At 44.0% G+C, this 17981-nt stretch overlaps 1 protein-coding gene across 1 annotated transcript in view; it reads right to left on the reverse strand.

The window, feature by feature from the left end:
• Positions 1-2075: 2075 nt before the first annotated feature.
• The window catches only part of LOC144113338 (dnaJ homolog subfamily A member 2-like), a 64041-nt gene continuing 48135 nt past the window's right edge, over positions 2076-17981 (reverse strand). The window contains exons 9-10 of the mRNA XM_077646359.1: positions 14975-15102; positions 2076-2988 (exon numbers count right to left, since the gene is read on the reverse strand). Coding sequence (XP_077502485.1) covers positions 2809-2988; positions 14975-15102 — 308 coding nt within the window. The 3' untranslated portion in view covers positions 2076-2808. The remainder of the gene's footprint in view (positions 2989-14974; positions 15103-17981) is intronic.

Genomic DNA, 17981 nt, shown 5'->3' on the forward strand with positions numbered 1-17981 from the left:
AGCTTCGAGTGTTGCTCGACCGAGTCCATAACATTAACTGCTTTACACAAGATAATTTCATGCAAAAAAATTTTAAGACTGCCACACTACTGATTTTAATTTCTAGCAACGAATTTCTTTCGCGTTTTGAGTTCGATTCACGCCACCAAAGCGAAAATCGAGCTTGGGCAGCGGAATCTCAAGGCGCCAGAACCGCTCAACTGGGCCTGCTGACATCGGCGCCATCCGTCGGCTTGCAGCCGAACTACAAGGCGCGCTCCGCCGCGGCCGAACATAATCTGGACGCTCCAGCGGGCGCAGTGTCAACACCTCAGTATTCTTGCACCGTGGTCCCCCCCAAGTGCCGTCATTGGGAGAGTAAAATGGGAATGGGAAGCTGCATGAAAATCGAGTTGAGGGCAGCATTTTGTTTGCTTGTATTTTGAAATTTCTTCACTGAATAACTCCCGTACCTATGCATCGATTCTTGTAATTCTTTGAGTCAGCATCTGTGACATAAAGAATCCATGCGAAGTGTAACCGGCATTCGTTCAAGCAGTGTTTCGCAGCCCCTTTAAAAAAACAAGATGTGTGGCAGCGTAGCAAGTAAGGCAATGCAATACTTTGCAATACTTGTCACACTGCAGAGACCATCAAATTGGCATGTTGACAAGCCAAAACAAAACTCCTGGCAAATTTAACATGGGAAAAATGGTGCAATCCACATTCAAGATACGCACGCACGCTCAGAGATAAATGGCTAGCACTTGGCCTCTCAATGCAACAAAAGATGAAAACCAGTATAGCACCTATAGTCCGGTTCAAGAACATTGTTAGCAGAGTGTATGTTCATTTACTAAATGTTAACCTTACAGCTTCTTTTGTCAAGTTCTGATTACTTTCAGATTACCTTTAACTCGCTTCATTTGCTGCCTGATACGAATGTGCACATTCTCACCTGTGGCCTAGATCATCATGCAGTAAAGAATAAAACTGGCAGAGTGCAGCAATATAACCACCACACTGATTTACCATGGGGAAGCGGAAACATGCGCACGTTGCTACTTATCAAACAGTATTTCGAGCAGGTGTTCCAAGTGCAACAAAGGCACTGGTACCAGATTGTGATCAGCACCTAGCTTAGCTCCTTTTGTGAAAGGCCACAAACCTAAGCATGCAGGAGCAATGGCAAATACTGAGAAAAGCCACAAACTATACTATGCATAGGGTTCTGTGCCTATCCACTAGAGCTGTCCATAAAGATTCTCTAGGGACCTGGATCTTTCAAAATAGTGCTAGAGCCCTTGAGCTGTCGTTTTCAATGAAGTTTCCTACTTTTCACAGCTGAGAACAAGACATCAAGGTGCGTGTGCCTGCTCCAGGATATGAATTGAATCGCAGCTATTCACTGCTTTGCAGCACAACACAAGAAAAAAATGGTGGAATAGCCTAGTGAAAAGCTACCAGCAGTAGCTTGTGTGTGTCCATTCCATACGCCCAATTCATGGTCTCATTTATCATTTGCATTCCTATCATTCTAACATAGCACTTCTACACCTGCTCCCCTATGCACTTCAATCAATTGCTAGTGCTCAAGGGGTCCCAACACACACATGGCTGCGAATCACTGCACTACAAATTATAAGTGCAAGGAAACAGCGTCTACAAGTGTGCTGTGCTTATGCACTGGTAGTTCAATCACAGCTGTGAAAGCTGTCATCACACATTTGAGTCTTCCACAAAGCTACAGAAATTTTCCCCGAATACAGATGTACAAAGATAATTTCTGGAAAGAATCTACAATGTCTGAGAAGCATGCAGTCTGCAATTTTTAAACTTAGTTAATAATCATTATAAAGAAACAAAAGCAAAAGTACAAACAGCTGAACACAGTAAATGCTATGGGACTGACAATGCAATGGCACTACCATGGGAACAGAAGTATCAGTGATCATGAGATCTTTTGAGGCACACTGAAATAAGCAAGCGTCATATGAAAAGCTCACATGGAGCTCACACATGGAGGCATTACACAGACTGCCTCAGGGACACCTACAGCCCCGAGCAACCAGCATGGTTGAAGAAAAACATCCACAGAAGACGAACTGTTTAATGTACCGGAAACCATTACAAAACGGCACCTCTAGTGAAGCCTCCAGGCCACTTGCCACAAATTCACTGCACAGTGAGTTAAGCATTACATGACAGGTGCATCTGCACTATAAACAAGAACTACAGATACACAGTGATAAGTGATGCTGCACTCTACTCCTTCCATTGTCAACCTTTCATACTGTGCCAGAAGCCCTTTTTACAAAGAAATGCAAAGCACAGCCGGCCTCGGGCTGACAACATTAAAATACTTACTTTTCATATCCTAGGTACATATGAAACATATTTTGTGTTTTATTTTTATTCACACGCAAAACTGTTCATTGCACATAAAAAAAAAATGAATGGGGGAGGGACAGGTTGTGATACCAAAATTTAGAGCTGAGTCTATAAGTCAGCATGGGAAAGCTGTTGGCCTACAAGAGAAACAGGTACCAGCAGCATGCCTTCAATTAGTGCACATGCCAGCTATAGGAACACACAGAAAAAGAAAGGCTCAACGCTAACCAGAAAGGAAGAAAGCTATGTGGAACGGTTTCAGCTAACATGACCAGGAGAAGCAAGCCCAAACACTGGCATTCGCGACCCCAGGCCCTAGTGCCAAGTCCACCAACAGTGGAAAGCTTTGAATCCTCCCCTCTAGCCCCCCGACCCTTCCTTCCGGGGCTCTTCCGCCACAGGGACCGTGCTTCCTGGATTGGATTCTAGGAGGTGCAGCTACTGATGCGCACACTCCACACTGCTCCGTGGTTGCTGCTCATCCTCATGGTATGCCTCCTGACGCTGGCTCTGGCTGTTGGGGTCATAGTCGTGCAAGTCCACTTCCTCCACATGCTCCCCAACTGGAACTTCGCCTAGGCCACCGCTGGGCCGGTCTCCAAGCAAGGCCTCCAGCTCCTGCAGCCAACAGGGATCAGGCTCAGTTCAATGCCCCAAGTCACACACAAGAAGCCCCCATGGCCTGACACCACAGCAGAAGCGGCAAGAGAGGTACAAAAAAAAAACACTGCCCCACATGTTCACCCCACACATGCAAAGTGACCAACCCCTATGTGTAGCTTCATTAAAGGAGTATAGACACCTATCATAAAAGCCGGAATATAGGTCGAACTTTTTTTTCAAAGAACCATGGCGAAAAGTCGACCCCCATCCTATATACTGGTCACTGGCGGAAAAACTACGGAACTCTTGCAACAATGGGCGGCTGATGTCAACAGCCTCCATCACCATCGCCATCAGCAGCAGCACAGCGTGGCGATGTTAGAGACGTTCTCGCACCGCCATTTTGCGTTTCCGTTGTTGCAAAGCTATTTTGGTTAAAGGCTGCTTTTGCACATTTTGTTTTAAAATGAGCAGAAGTCGACGGCAATTTATCGTCGCCTTCAAGAAAAACGCGATTGAGTACGCGGAGGCTAACAGCAAACTGGCGGCACAGCACAAATTTGGAGTATCCGAAAAGAGCATTCAGTACTGGCGGAGGCAGGAGCTGCGTATTACAACTTGCAGCAACAAGAAGAAAACATCATTTCGTGGGCGGACTGCAGCGTATCCACAACTCGGAGAAAAGGTTGCGCTGCGTGCAAGATTGCTGCCTGTGACTGCCTAATGCATCCGCGTGAATACAGTAGAGATCGCGCGTGCCTCTAGACTCACAAGGGCGCAACTTAAGGGCATGCCATCCTGGGTGCGGCGATTCATGAAGAGAAAGGGCTTTGCTCTACGGCACCGTACTTGTGTGTGCCAGAAACAAATACGCGGGTCGATGGGAATGCGATACCGTTACAAAATTGGCCAAGTGTACATACGAGCAGCATTTTAATGAAAATAAATACTGTCTCCATTGTGCAACCTGTTGAGTCACATTTGTTTCAAGGTAAGGGTGTCTTTGGATACTTTTTCCACTGAAAAATAGTTTTTTCATTTTAGAATTGGTTAGTTAGGGGGTCGACCTATAGTCCGGTTTTTACGGAAATCTTGGTGGCATGTTTTATTTTCTACAAAGATGCAGAAGACACTTCTATGTGGGAAGCACCACGTTAATTTGCCTATGATCACTACATAATTTATAATCGAATTTTTCTGCCGTCTTGTTTCAGTTTTGGTTTCAACAGACAACCGGTGACTGCGATGTCAACATGTGCTTATAGGTCACGTGATACATAAAAAAACCATGATTTAAACACAACATTTACTTGGTTAAGTAGGTTTCAGCACTGCATAAGTAGGAAAAAGTGTCATAAGCATCACGAAAGCAGAAGATTGGACAGCCGTCGCCATAGCTCAGTTGGTAGAGCACCAGATGCGAAATTCGAAGGTCGTGGATTCAGATCCCAGTGGCGGCATGTGGTTGTTTTTTCTTCTGCTTTCTAATCAATTATGTTTAAAATAATTACCCTATAATGAACACCACAAAATTAGAAGAAAAAAAACATCTATGCTCCTCGATTTCCATGACTGTTGGCTTCCGTCATGTAAAAGTGTTGTGTTTTGTCTGCCACAACGGTTCAGCAGCAGTTCCACCACAGTCAGGCCACAGATCACATGATGTCCCACCCTCTCGAGTGCAACAGCTCAAGGAGAACACAACAACCCAGTTTTTAGAAGTAAACTTAAATTGTCGTTTTCGTTTGTAGGTTCCATCTTTAACTTCCACTGCTTTCTTAAATAGGAATGCAATTTGCTTCTACAAACACAGCTGTGTATGATCATTTGTGCAGTAATTACAAGGAAATGGATTGCTCGGGCTAACAAAATGTCAACGATATACTCTAAACGACATTTTATTTCACAGGAATACGACATTATATCACTTAAAAAGAAAAAAATCTAATTCATTCATAAAAGTAATAGTCCAAAAAAAAAAGAACGAAAGCTGCATTCTAAAATAAACACCAAAAAATGTCCGCCTAATTTTCAAAACATTAAAATCGAAAAGTCCAGCCTGTACCTTCTACAAGCAATACATTGCACCCAAGCTAGTGGCGCACATCTTAAAGTGACGCCCGACCCGCCGGTGCCACGGCACCGCGCTGTTCAAAGGTACTGATTGCTATAGGGCTAATCTGCTTCAGATCAAAGCCGCTACAGACATTACTTAGAAACGTAAACATTTCGGCAGAAATCTGCATGGTCAGGAGGGGAATTAGAAATAAAACTGATATTCCGACCAAACTCTCATGAGAGAACAGACATTTCACTGCCAACTCGGTACCTGCTTCAGGGTTAACTGGGTGGAAGCAAGGGTGCACTTTTTCTAACCACTGCCACTGGGGGGTCACCGCCATGCGAGTCACATTAAAGCCCCTTGATAATTTAAAAGTAGCGACACTCTCCTCCGCGCCGCGCTTTCCTCAATTCTCCTCGCGTGGCGGCTGCGAGCTCTGTGCACGACACGCTTTTTCTCCTAGGCGCCCGCCGGCCACAGCAGTGAGTGAAGCGCATTTTTGGGCCAGGTCTGCGCTCCAGGAGTGCACAAAATATTTGAAAAATTACGAGAAAAGCATTGAGAATACCAGAAGTAACGTTCATGAAGAGATTAGTTTCTTCTTTGAATGGGGAATACTGATGTAAACAAAGCTTTCAGGCGAGTTCTGTACTGCAGACACTTTTTAAGTCACATGATCAGGTGTTTTACTTTGTGCACCTGATCTAGTACTGCCTCTGACTTTGTGTTTGTTTTTTTAGGGCGTGAACTCTGTCAACGCGGTAAAACTTCGGAAAACGACCCAGTCTGGTGCTTTGAACTTCAAGATCAGAGAGGTCAAAGCGGGACTTAGTCTATTATGCTACTGTCAAGCTATCTGTCTAAGCATAGTATATGTCACGTGACCAACTGTGAGTTTGGATCATTGGTTAATTATACTTATTTTGACCAATTACTGGGCCAAATAAATCGACATTTAGCAAATTGCAATTAAAACCCAAATTTGGACTGCAGCATCGAGTCATATACAGATAGAAAGTTTAGGCCAATGTAATGGCACTGTACTAGTTAGCGATCTGCATGAACCAGCATTAGTCAATTTTGTATAAAACAAAACTGAGCTAGACAATGGTCATATACCGTTGAAAAGCTTAGGATGAATGCAAATGCTCTGAATTAGTGATCTCTATTAATTAGCATTAATGAGCTATATGCAATCAAACCCACCCTTTGCATTATAGCATCGAGTCATATCTTTCGAAAGCTTAGGTTGAGTGCAAATGAGCTGTGCTAGTTATCGACCTGAATTAATTAGTGCTAATTATTTACCGGCAGTTAAATCCAAACTTGCGTGCATCCGCTTAGAATAAATTAGTTATGAGTGCATCTTCCGTCCATAGGTTTGTCTCATCACTGTAAAAGTGGCTTTTGCACTACAGTCTGTTCATTGAATAAATCAGTTGCGCACTTTCAATGAGATCAAGGAGTGCAGAACAATTCATCGAACCTTATTAGGCACTGGTGTCAAGGAAGCTTAAGAACATACTCCGTATACCTATGAGAGAATGCATTCTATATCTATAGGCAAGATAAACGTTTCTCGATAATGTAATACTTGCCACTGAAATTTCGTTCCAGTATGTAGTAGGGAATATAAAGCTGGTATTTTGATTAGGCATCACAAAAAAATGTATCATTAAAGAAAATGAGAGCATGGTCAGCAGGATGATTTATTTTCGCACACACACAAGAACGTTGAATGACAAGATACACGTAAGAGACGGAAGTATCACATAATATTCGACATCTACGCTAGTGCAGAAATGTGCTGTGCAGTATTGACGACAGTTGAGAAAAAACATGCTCAAGGAAATATAACAGTGGTGCACGTCATAGCTCAAATCAACGTCACTTTGTACATCTATACAGCAGTTGATGGACAATGGAATCTTACGCTAAAAGCTTGTCTGTTACAAATTGCGGATTTGTTATAGAGACGACGCAGCTGGTGCAAGAACTAGGACGTTTTGAGTCGAGTCGCTGTTTCCAGAGAAGATGCAATGCGCGGATGCTTTGGAGATTCATTCTGTTCTGGTCTCGCATGCAAAATAACCTAAAAACAAAGCAGCAAACAACCCCCGAAGGCTGCCTTCCAACCAACGGCGTCAACCATTTGTTATGACGTCATGGTTAATCCCCTAATGTGAATATATATGGTATCATGAATACCGCATAACCATCTTCAGGCTGCTTGCTGCAGTTGTACGCGCAACAGCACGGCATAGCGCTTGCACGTTGCAATAAAAGCACAGCACTGTAACATTCGGTCGCCGAGCCTAGGAGAAAAATGGCACAGAGGAAAAAGAAAAACAAGCAAAACGCCGGACCCGCGCATTTCCAAGGGCAACGGCAGGGAGACCAATCGTCGCGCAGGAAATTGGGCGGAGAGCTGGCCCTCAGGGAAGGGGCGCACAAGGGGTGAGGAGGAGGCAAGGAGGTCGCGCGGCGGCGGCGAAGTCCAATGGTTGGTGGAACTTTCATATTATCAAGAGACTAAGTTGCATGAGTTGGTGCTGACAATGCGCCATCGCTAGTTTGGGGGGGGGGGGGGGGTGATGTCATGAAGGTTGTGTATATAAACTGATGGAAGATTTACATTTCCAGGTGTGGTTTGAATGTGCCAGGATTCTATGAGCTGTCGCTTGAATGCATTGGGCTCAGTGTCTACAACCCCAGCATGCTCAAAGTTGATGTGATGGTCTAAGTCCTCAGGATGCTCCATAATTGCACTGCGCTCTCGTTCGAAATTCTATGCTTAGTTCCTGTGCAGGTGAATCCTTTGTGGAAAATTTTTCGTTTCACCGATGTAGCGGGCGGAACAATCAGCACAGCATATTTTGTAAATGATGGCAGGCGCTTGTTCCTTCGGTGTGTGGTCCTTTGGCCAAGGAATGAAGGTGCCCAAGAGTTGACGATCTGTGACACACCTGTTTTCCCTACTTACGAAACAGGCGGACCAGCCTTTCACTTGTGCCTTTCATGTACGGAATGGTGCTGCGGGCTGTTTTTGTGTCTCTGGTAGTCTTTTGTCATTCCAGTTTGCTGTGCAGCCATCGGATGACCTGTCGGATAAAGTTCTTCATGAAGCCATTGCGGCAGAGATCAGTTACATCATTTTTCTCCTCAGCTTGCGCTCGATGACCCAGGAGCAGACTGTCTTGGCTCTTGACAGAAGAGTGCAGACACCTGTTGCTTTGTGGGCTGTAAAGCAATTTGAAACAAAATTCAAATAGCGCCCAGTGTGGGTGGGTCTTCTGTAGACGGAGAGTGCCAGTTGAGGTCCTTTTCTCTTCACTAGTACATCGAGAAACAGGAGGCCGTTGCTTGCCTCACATTCCAGGGTGAACTTGATGCCTGGTTTAATTCTGTTAAGGTGAGTCAGGAATTCTTCTGCCGCGGATATCTTCAGGATGGCAAAACAATCATCCACGTAATGAAGGAATACCTTGGGTCCATTCATGAATGACTGCAGCTCTCGTTGCTCAATCACCTCCAGCACTAGGTTTGCAGCCTTCACAGAAATTGCCACTCCCATTGCCGCGCCGCTGGTTTGCCTGAAGAATTCTCCTTTAAAGGAGACGTATGTACCACCCAGGCAAAACTCCAGGAATTGGAATAGCTCGTCTACGCCCGCATCATCATTCCGTACATCAAAGGCACAAGTGAAACGATGGTCCACCTTTTTCGCAGGCAGAAAATACAGGTGTGTCAGACCATTGTCAACCTTTGGGCGCTTCATTCCTCAGCCGAAGGACCACACACCGAAGGAACAAGTACCCGGCATCGTTTACAAAATACCCTTTGCCGACTGTTCCACCAGCTACATCAGTGAAACGAAGAATTTGCCCCACAGGCTTTGCCAGCACAAGAACCATACGCAGAATTTCAAACGAAAGCGCAGTGCAAGTGGAGAGCATTCTGATGACTTTGGCCGTTGCATCAACTTCGAGCATGTAGCATGGGTTGTAGACACGAGCCCAATCCATTCCAGTCATATTCAAAACACACCCGGAAATGTAATCCACTCTAAAGGCTTTCTTTCAGCAGTGTAAGTACAAGACAGCATACATGTATGTATGCTACGCAGTTGGCTTTTTTCAACTGAGAAAGACTTATTCCAGAATAAATTTTGTGAATTTATAGGCTAGTTGGCATTAAATTGTATTCAAAGCAGCATATCTGCTTTGAAGAAATTTTCTGCATAAGCTACAGGGTTTGATGTGAACGTGTTTGCAAATTTATGAGATTCCACAATCGTGCACCTGCGCTTGGCTACTGAGCCAGAGTTCCTGGGTGCAAACCCGGCCACGCCGGCCACGTTTAAATGGAGGTGAAACTCAAAAGGTGTCCATGTGCTAAGCGATGCTAGCACTTGTTAAAGATCCCCAAGTGGTCGAAATTATCCAGGAGCCCTCCACTGCGGCGCCTTTCTTCCTTCTCTCACTTCCTCCTTTCTCCCTTCCCCTACGGAGCAGTTCAGGTGTCCACCGAGGTGCGAGACAGTTACTGCGCCATTTCCTTTCCTCAAAAACCAATTTCCAATTTTCACCTGCAGTACAAGGGCAGCTAATGAGAAGTATGAGAAGTGGGTGTTGCACCATTTTACAGCAGCTCAATTACTAATTTTACACTTAGAAAAGCTCTACAAATAAGCATAATTATGAGACATGCCAGCTTTATTCATTAAAATTGCGATAGAAACCATTCGTGAAATGAAAACCCCCGCCAAATGCTGCCATCCTCATAATCATGATAATAAATGTCAGCTCGTGGTCAGCCCAATCCAGATTAATTCATCAGACACCCAGTGCACCGCCATTGTCAATTTGCTGCGAAGTGTAATGCTGCTTTACAGCTCTTTTATTAAAATGCATGGCTTTGTTTGGTCTGTGGACGAAAGTGGTGTGTAACTTGACCAATTCAAAAGACGTGGGAAGTGCCTGAAGCTCTTCTGGAACACTGGAATGCCATACTACGCTGACTTTGGATGAAAGAAGGCTTAGTATGATTGCCTATGAAGGTAAGTACAGTACAGACAATGCAGAAGGATCATATATCATTTGTTCGCAGGAGCGTGCGAGTTAAAAGCGCGAGACGATGGCTTCCACAAGTGTGCTCTACTTGTGGTTTCGAGAGCCTGCACAACACAGCTCTGGGAGCCCAACTCATAGTGCTAATTCCCACTCCTGCGCCAAGAATTCTAGGACAGAGTATTTCCGTATGTTGTGAACTTTTAAGGTGTCGCCTGGTTCATTGTTCTGATAAAGAAAGCCAACGTGCGAAAGGCAGAACGTCGCGAGCACACGCGGTTTGCAAGAGTTCGCAACAGAAGCTTGGAGGCCTTCTGTGCACAGTCGCATACAGTGTTGAGCAAGTCGGGGCCTTGTGACGGTGAATTGACTGTTGTAAATATAAAATCACCAGACCATAACGTATAGATACATTTTCGCATATACTATGCAAAAAGTGAGAGCTGATAATGCCTTACAATTATTGATGCGCTTATTAAAGGGACTATGCAACGAATAAAAAGTCACTTGTAAATGTTTTCAATCCTTAGAAATGATGCTAAGAAGCATTCACACCAAGCATGAGTCTTCAGAACTGAGCCGGCAATTTATTAAGAAATTTTAAAAACCGTGTTTTTTAAAATTCGCGGGCCAATTGGTGTGCCCGTAGTGACCGATTTTGGAACTAAAATCGTGGAAGAAAGACGTCACACTACCAATGACGTCGCCAGGCCACCACACGCTCTCATTTGCTGGAGCCACGGCAGCCACGACGTCACAGACACACTTCCGGTAGCCGTGAAAATTGTCTGCTCGTGCCGCCGCCCGACCCTCTCGGGCAAGCACAAGCCAGGGCATTGCCTTCGCGCATATGGTTTCAATTTTCCTCTGCCGCCTCCTTCAGTCGGGAGTTCCGGAGCCACTCGCACGGCTCTTCGTGCGCACACATAGGGCTAGATGCCCATCGCGGCCGTAAAAGCAAGCAGTCGCACCTCAAGGTCCGGGTTTATTACTGCTAATTGCCACAGATGACAAGCAAAGAAACCCAACGCGCGCCGCAATCCAGGAAGGCGAAGAGACCGGAGAGATGCCGCCATGCCGCCGACGCTGCTGCTGGGGGGCTAGGAGCTACAACCGGAAGTTGCAAAGCGAACGTCATCTGATGACGTATTCATGGGCGGGGCTCAGTCCCAGAGCTGTTTTCTTTATTATTTTTCTGGTGCCCCGCATGTACGAGTTGAGGGGGGAGAGGAGGAGCGTAATTTTTAATCGTCTATATCTTCGCTGTTGTTGATGCTAGCTCAAAAATTCTTGCACTGGGGTGACGAGTGATCGAATGCCTATCTCTCGTCTGCTTTACGTAAACTCAATTTATTGCATAGTCCCTTTAACGTGAATTTTTTGTTATACTTGCATCACGAACAACACTAAGCTTTTTGTGGAAACTGTTTTTGTTAATGTTTCCCTTTGTAGCTGAAAAAGACAGTGCTAAAAAGGACCTTTGCAAATGAATAGAAGAAAAAGAACCGTTTGCTAGACATGAACGCCAAATTCCTTCCAAGCAAAATGTGCAATATTCTGTGCAAAATGTGCAATATTACATAAAACACATCATACCCCTGTCACACTAAAACATTTGTGTTATCTGGAACAGTTGACATGTGTAATTTGAAATAGTTGATATTCAGTACATGAAGTGCCATTTAGCCCCTTCGGTGTTATCTGGTAAAAAAATTGTCTTTCTCAAATGATGGCAATAGCACTTACAGAAAAGGGCATGATATGAAACACACCTATGAATTAATTTTAATTTAATGTTAATATATTCAGTATTTCTAGATTCATTTAAAGGCTAAAAATATTAATATGAAATGTTTGCTCCATAACATAGAAAGTAATTAGGAATGCTCTGTGAACACTTCTGCTAATTCGTTCCAGATGTATTCACTTCAGCTACTGCATTCTGGCATGAGTTTCGCAAGACTGATGTTTGTTGCTTTTTTTCCCCAGATCCTGTGGGTGGGAAGATTATGGATGTGCATCCAAAGCTCGTCATATCTGAGAAGACAGATTTATGGAATTTTACGAATATAACCCAGTATTCTTCTGACGTACATCAACCACAATAAAATGTGCCTGCTATACATTGTTTTTCCATTTTATTGCCTCACGCATACCTGCCAACCTGGCGAGATCAAAAATCGGAAGATTTTTTATTTGCGCCAAAGGGAGGGGGGATGTTCACCTTTTCTTGATGTCAAATTCAGAAGCATAAGATCACAAAAATTTCTGCAAATACCGTACTCGCATAATTTGCACACTTATTTTCTTTATATTAAGGCTCCATTTTCCAAGCACGACTTAAGAACGCTACAGTGGTCATAACGCGCAACATATACTGTACATTTCCGCCTATATGTTGACCTGGTACCCATTAAGCATCCCTTGCTGGCCAAAAAAAAAGAGAAAAAGTTGACTCCAAATATAACTCATATCCCCCCACGTTAAGTTACGTAGTTCCCCACGGGACGGTCTGACGGCGCATGCGCAGCTCAGAGCAATAAGCCAGCAACTGTACAATCGCGAAGATAACAGTGGGAGGCAAAGGAGATAGCGGGTGCAACAAAACGGCCCCCTTGCGAGCAGCCCGGCTCACTAGCGGAAAACCGAGCAGCAAACGGCTCTGTATAGTATCGGATTCGGGTGCACGCGCAACTGATTGTGTGGGAAAGCGACCACCAGCGCGAGCGAGCTGGCTAAACAGCACACAATTCGTGCCCTTGTCAGTCGCAACCACACATGGTGATGCGGCCGTGCCAATCTTCCCAAGACTGCCTTGCGCGCACCCGCGTACGTGTTGATGGTCTGGCTCAACAGAGTGCGCAAAATATGCAAGTAAAAGTTTTTTTTTTTAAATCCGGGTAAAAAGTTGGGGCTGTGAAAAATTATGTGAGTAAATACGGAACCTTTTCTAGGGCTCTGATATCGCCATGACATCACACGAGAATTTGCTGTGCACCGCACACAGACGGCCTAGCTAACCCTAACCATACACACAAGCAGCAGCAATAGCAAGCACAAAATCATGCATGAAATGCAACTAGCCACAGCTACTTGGGCTTGGCTTGATTTGGCTTTGATCAGCTGCTTAGCCGATGATGCCGATGGTACTAGTGTGACCGTTGATGGTGATGCTGGTGATTGCGGCGCGGTTGCCGATACTGCGGTGCCGGTTTCGAAAAAACCATTTTTGCGTAGGCAGAGACAACTTTTCGGGAGATATAAGGACGTGGTCATACAATTGGAAAGTTATCAAAAATCTGGAGTCACCCGGGTGAATCAAGAGAGTTGGCAAGTATGTTCACGGTAGCGAGAAAAGTATGTATGCACCATATATGCATTTATCCGAGAAAGACCCAGAGACAAATGTCCTTAACCGGATGTCCGTCGGCGAGACAAATATCTTTGGATTCCTATCAGATGGTCGACGGACATCCACTGGCTGTTAACGGATGTTCAATGGATGTCCGGAACATCCGAAATAGACCTCCGTCAGCCATCTGAAGGATATCGGTGGTTGCTTAAGGCTATTGAAGCTGTAGAATAGTCACAGAATAAATTTTTAAGCACGATGAGAAAATTTCTACCAAGTCCCTGTCTAATAAACCTTATGAAATGACTATGGTAGTACTAATCTTCTGGCTGTAAAATATAAGATCCCAAAAATAACTTCTGGTCTGTACTGCCATGGCTAACTATGCTTGCCTACTCAGTCTGACAAACTTAATATCCAGTGCAGAGGAGAAACACAAGAAGGGAAGCTCGCCACTAGCATGAGCATGAACAGGTTACCAGATATCCCCTACTGGCAGAAATTATTTTTCAAGGGAGGAATGTTAAAATTTTCATCCTCCCAGAAACTTAATTATGAGATTTCTGTGGGAACCTCAAATCTCCGCATCCGTGACTCAACCCTGGTTTCAGTATCTGTTACGCTTGACCCATTCTTGTCATAAGAGCTCTTTACATAGACAAATCAGCACATTTTAGACATTTCAAAGCACTCATCATTGCAAAAAAAAAGAAAAGGCATCCTGATCAAAGCAGAGAGCTAGCATTTAACGCAGGGGCATCCAGCTTTTTTCATATGTGGGCACTCAATGCCCTTAAGAACATTCTTTAAAGTAGACAAAAAGGGACACACCATCATTACTTGATTTGATACCCATTACATTATCTCAATTGTCTCTTACTTGAATCCAAATGCTTTCCAAATACTGTTGAACTGAACGATAGTTCGCAGTACTTACAGAGCTCTTCCTGCAGAACCTAGCCTTCTCAATCACATGACCACGCTATGTGCAGCCGGTCAATAAATAAAAATATACTTGCATTGTGTCACGCATTTTCAATCCCAAACTTTGTATTTCATTTTAGTAAACTACTAAACTGCTATTTTGGCACAAGCCTTGCTGTCAGCAGATGCTACAACTGAGGACTGTAAAAAGTAACAATTCAATAGATGTGCACATTGATTTCAGTGCTCAATTACACTTCTTTGATAGCACTTAAAACTGCTGAGTGTTTATACATAGTTCTTAAGTGAAACTTCTAAACTTATGCCTTCACTATCCAGCACAACAGTTTATATGATTAAAGAACAAACTATGGCACGAAGTGCCACAGAACTGGCTGATATGGCAAGATCACCAACCACCATCTTGTCAGTTGACCTGCTCAACTCTGATTGCTGATCTCAGCTGTAATATAACGCCGCTTAGAACAGAACAGTAGCTGAAGCTGCCTCTGTGACAGGGACATAACACCACTGATACCAGGAAACACTATTAGAGAAAAAAGGAAGAGTGAACCGAGTAATCAGTGAACTTACCTTAAGTTTTGCTTCATCAGCAAAGTGGTTCTCAGGAAAATCCACATCAAACTTTATGTAGAGGTTACCCTTCTCAGTTGGATTTCGGTACAAAGGCATGCCTTCTCCTCGAATGCCCTTTATGCACCCTGCATGAAACAGACAGTTGTTCTCACTTAACACAGTCACATTAATAACAAATTTTTAAAAGTAGGCACCTGAACAAGAGCTTGCACTATGATACTGCACATTAGTGTTCACCCCTTTAGTAACACTGTACTTCGTCCATTAAGCTGCAACAAGACCCAGCCCCTTTTGTATGCTAAAAATTACCGTTGAAACATTTGCACATCAAAATCCCACAACTATTACAATAATTACAAATTTTCCGTATGTTGTGACCCAGAAAGCATGGTCGCAAGTGAAGTTTCTGCACATTAAAATAGGCCAAGTAAGGCGCTCCGCTTTCTCAGAAAAAAAAAAACTAAGTTAAACTCGTAATTATTATCGCAGCTCAGAAACAATGACACACCTCCTTACATAAGGTTCCCAATGCTCTTGACGACAATATAGAGGTGTAGCACACAAAAAGACTTCAAAACAAAATTTTCACAAGTTTAAACATCTTTGAGGTATCCACCTCCGTTGCGAATGCGAGCAGGCGCTCCAGAGTCAGAACAGAATGGAGCATTTTTGTTTTCAATCCAAAGCTCACTATGGCATGCCGATCCCAAACCTGCAGGCACAATTCTCTATTTCATAATCTTGCAAAAGTTGCCAACCATACACAAAACAAATTCCACAAGGGCTGGAACATGGAACAAAGCCTGAAGGAAGGCAGTGCAGAAATGATACCTACCATGTAGGAATTGACAAAGGAAAAATATTCCCAACCATCTGCTACACCAACTTCTGCATACAGCAATGCAAGATGCAGTGACACAAGCTGCTGCTTCTACACATGTACAGACTCCTAAAAGGACGGGTTTTAAGTTTTTTTTTGCCTCAAGGAACCCCAACAGCCTTCAACAGGACAGGACTTGTGAGCAATGAAAATTTTTATCCTTTACATTGCACAAAGCAGATTTACCGAAGTACGCTCCGATCCAACTATAGGGTACAGATGTCGAGGTTTAGTCTCCCCTTCCTCTCCTCGATAATATTGATGCTGGTCTACCATTATCTGTGCCCACAAGTGTGTGGTCACCAGTTTATGTAATACTTTCAAAGTATTGAATTTGTTTTTCAGCCTGACAGTTCCATTCTTGCCTTTTAAATGTGTATAGTAACTTATTGTCATATTCATGTATTTATACATCTTGATATTTTGTTTTGTTGTGCAAACCGTTCGCGCATTCTGTGTATTACTCTGTCCTTTTCACTGTACCTTCGATGCTTTTTTTGTTTCATGTTTGGATGGAGCGCTGCAATCTCTTTCAGGGCTCGAGAACCTGCCAAGCTCCCGGGAGCTTTTTAATGCAAGAGCATTACTTGGCTCATTGTGTGAAAATCCCGCATTCACCAGAAACTCGTGGCCAAAACGCGGCACGCAAATGACGGCAGTTATGCATGTAAGGTGCATAACTGCCTCAAAATTGTAGGTGAACACCACCTCCTACTTGCAGTGAGATTGAGGTGTCCTTACCCAGTGAGCCAGTTACACTTGCTTTCGCATTTACAGATCACAAGAATTGCTTATAATTTTTCCTCTAGAAGTCCCCACTTGCTGAAGGGTTAATAAACTTCAACTTAAGCTTCAATGCAGTACAGACCTGACCTGACCTCAACATGGCACCGCTTCGGGAACCCGTCCGAATTGACCGATGCCAGCCCAGGGGCATCCAATTAAACGCGTTTCTGCCGCCATAAGCTTACATGGGCATTCGGCGGATCTCCTGCGGCAATTAAAATATTCTGAATTAACGAAAATTTACTGTACGTCAAAAATAGGTCCACATAACAGGAATTTTGGCAGCTTAATATTTAGGCAATTCGCTGCGCTGTATTATTCAGTGATGTCATATATGCAAAGTGGATGATGTGGAGATGGCAATGACATGGAAAAACTCGCGAGCATTGTAAGGAGGGGAAGTTCAGGGTCCTTACACAATAAGAAACGAAAATCTGGCACCTCAACAGAAATAAATAATATTCAAGCAACTCCCAGGTACTTCTGATGTGGCAGTTAAGAAACCATAAAGAATATGTCATTAATATCCAGCTCGGTATACCAATCTCCTGAGGCCACTAACTACTTCAATGCGTGACGGATCATATATGACAAACGTTGAATGCTTGAACATGACACAAGCACTACAACTACTGCATTATAATTCAAAATTTTTTTTGTCCAGTACACAGAAAGTTAAGAACAAATAAAAAATGAATGAAATGAAACAAGTTTTAGTTCCAAATATCAACAACCTTTGATTGCTCAAGCTTCGCGATTCTAGCACTCCATCAAAACAGCCACTGTGACATGGTCACTGACCTGCAAATAAAATTCCCGATATAATGAAGGTGTCCACTGCCTACTGTGCTACTGCCGGAGTTTGTGGTAACGTCGTGGCATTGCCTTAATCTGAGAACCCTTCAGCTCTACAAGCTTAGTCTCGCCAGCTTGCAGCCCTTGCTGACCTAAAAAAGTTAATTCCGAATATAAGTAGTCAAGTGTGCTTGCAGAATGTGCCCCCTGTTCCAGTGACCTGCAGGTCCAATAAAAGAGTGTGAATGCCAAACAGACTTTTTGCCAAATGGCTGAAGTCTTGAAATGACGACCTGGTAGGCCAAGACTGCAATGCCTGCCTCATCGTAGGCAGCAGCTGTGCCCACCGCTGCACTGATATATACCAGCCACATTGCACTGCGCTTCCCGCTGCTGAAAACTACGCCTGTGCTCCAACTCTTGGACCAGCGGATAATCTGTGCGGTGAAGGTTGGTTGTAGAAAACGTCAGGCTGAACAGCTCCAGTAGAATCTGAGGACTGGAAGAGACCTAAAAATCGACCTTTTAGGCACCCTGTCTATG

This window comes from Amblyomma americanum, chromosome 1 (genome assembly GCF_052857255.1).
Source record: "Amblyomma americanum isolate KBUSLIRL-KWMA chromosome 1, ASM5285725v1, whole genome shotgun sequence".
NCBI lineage: Eukaryota > Metazoa > Arthropoda > Arachnida > Ixodida > Ixodidae > Amblyomma > Amblyomma americanum.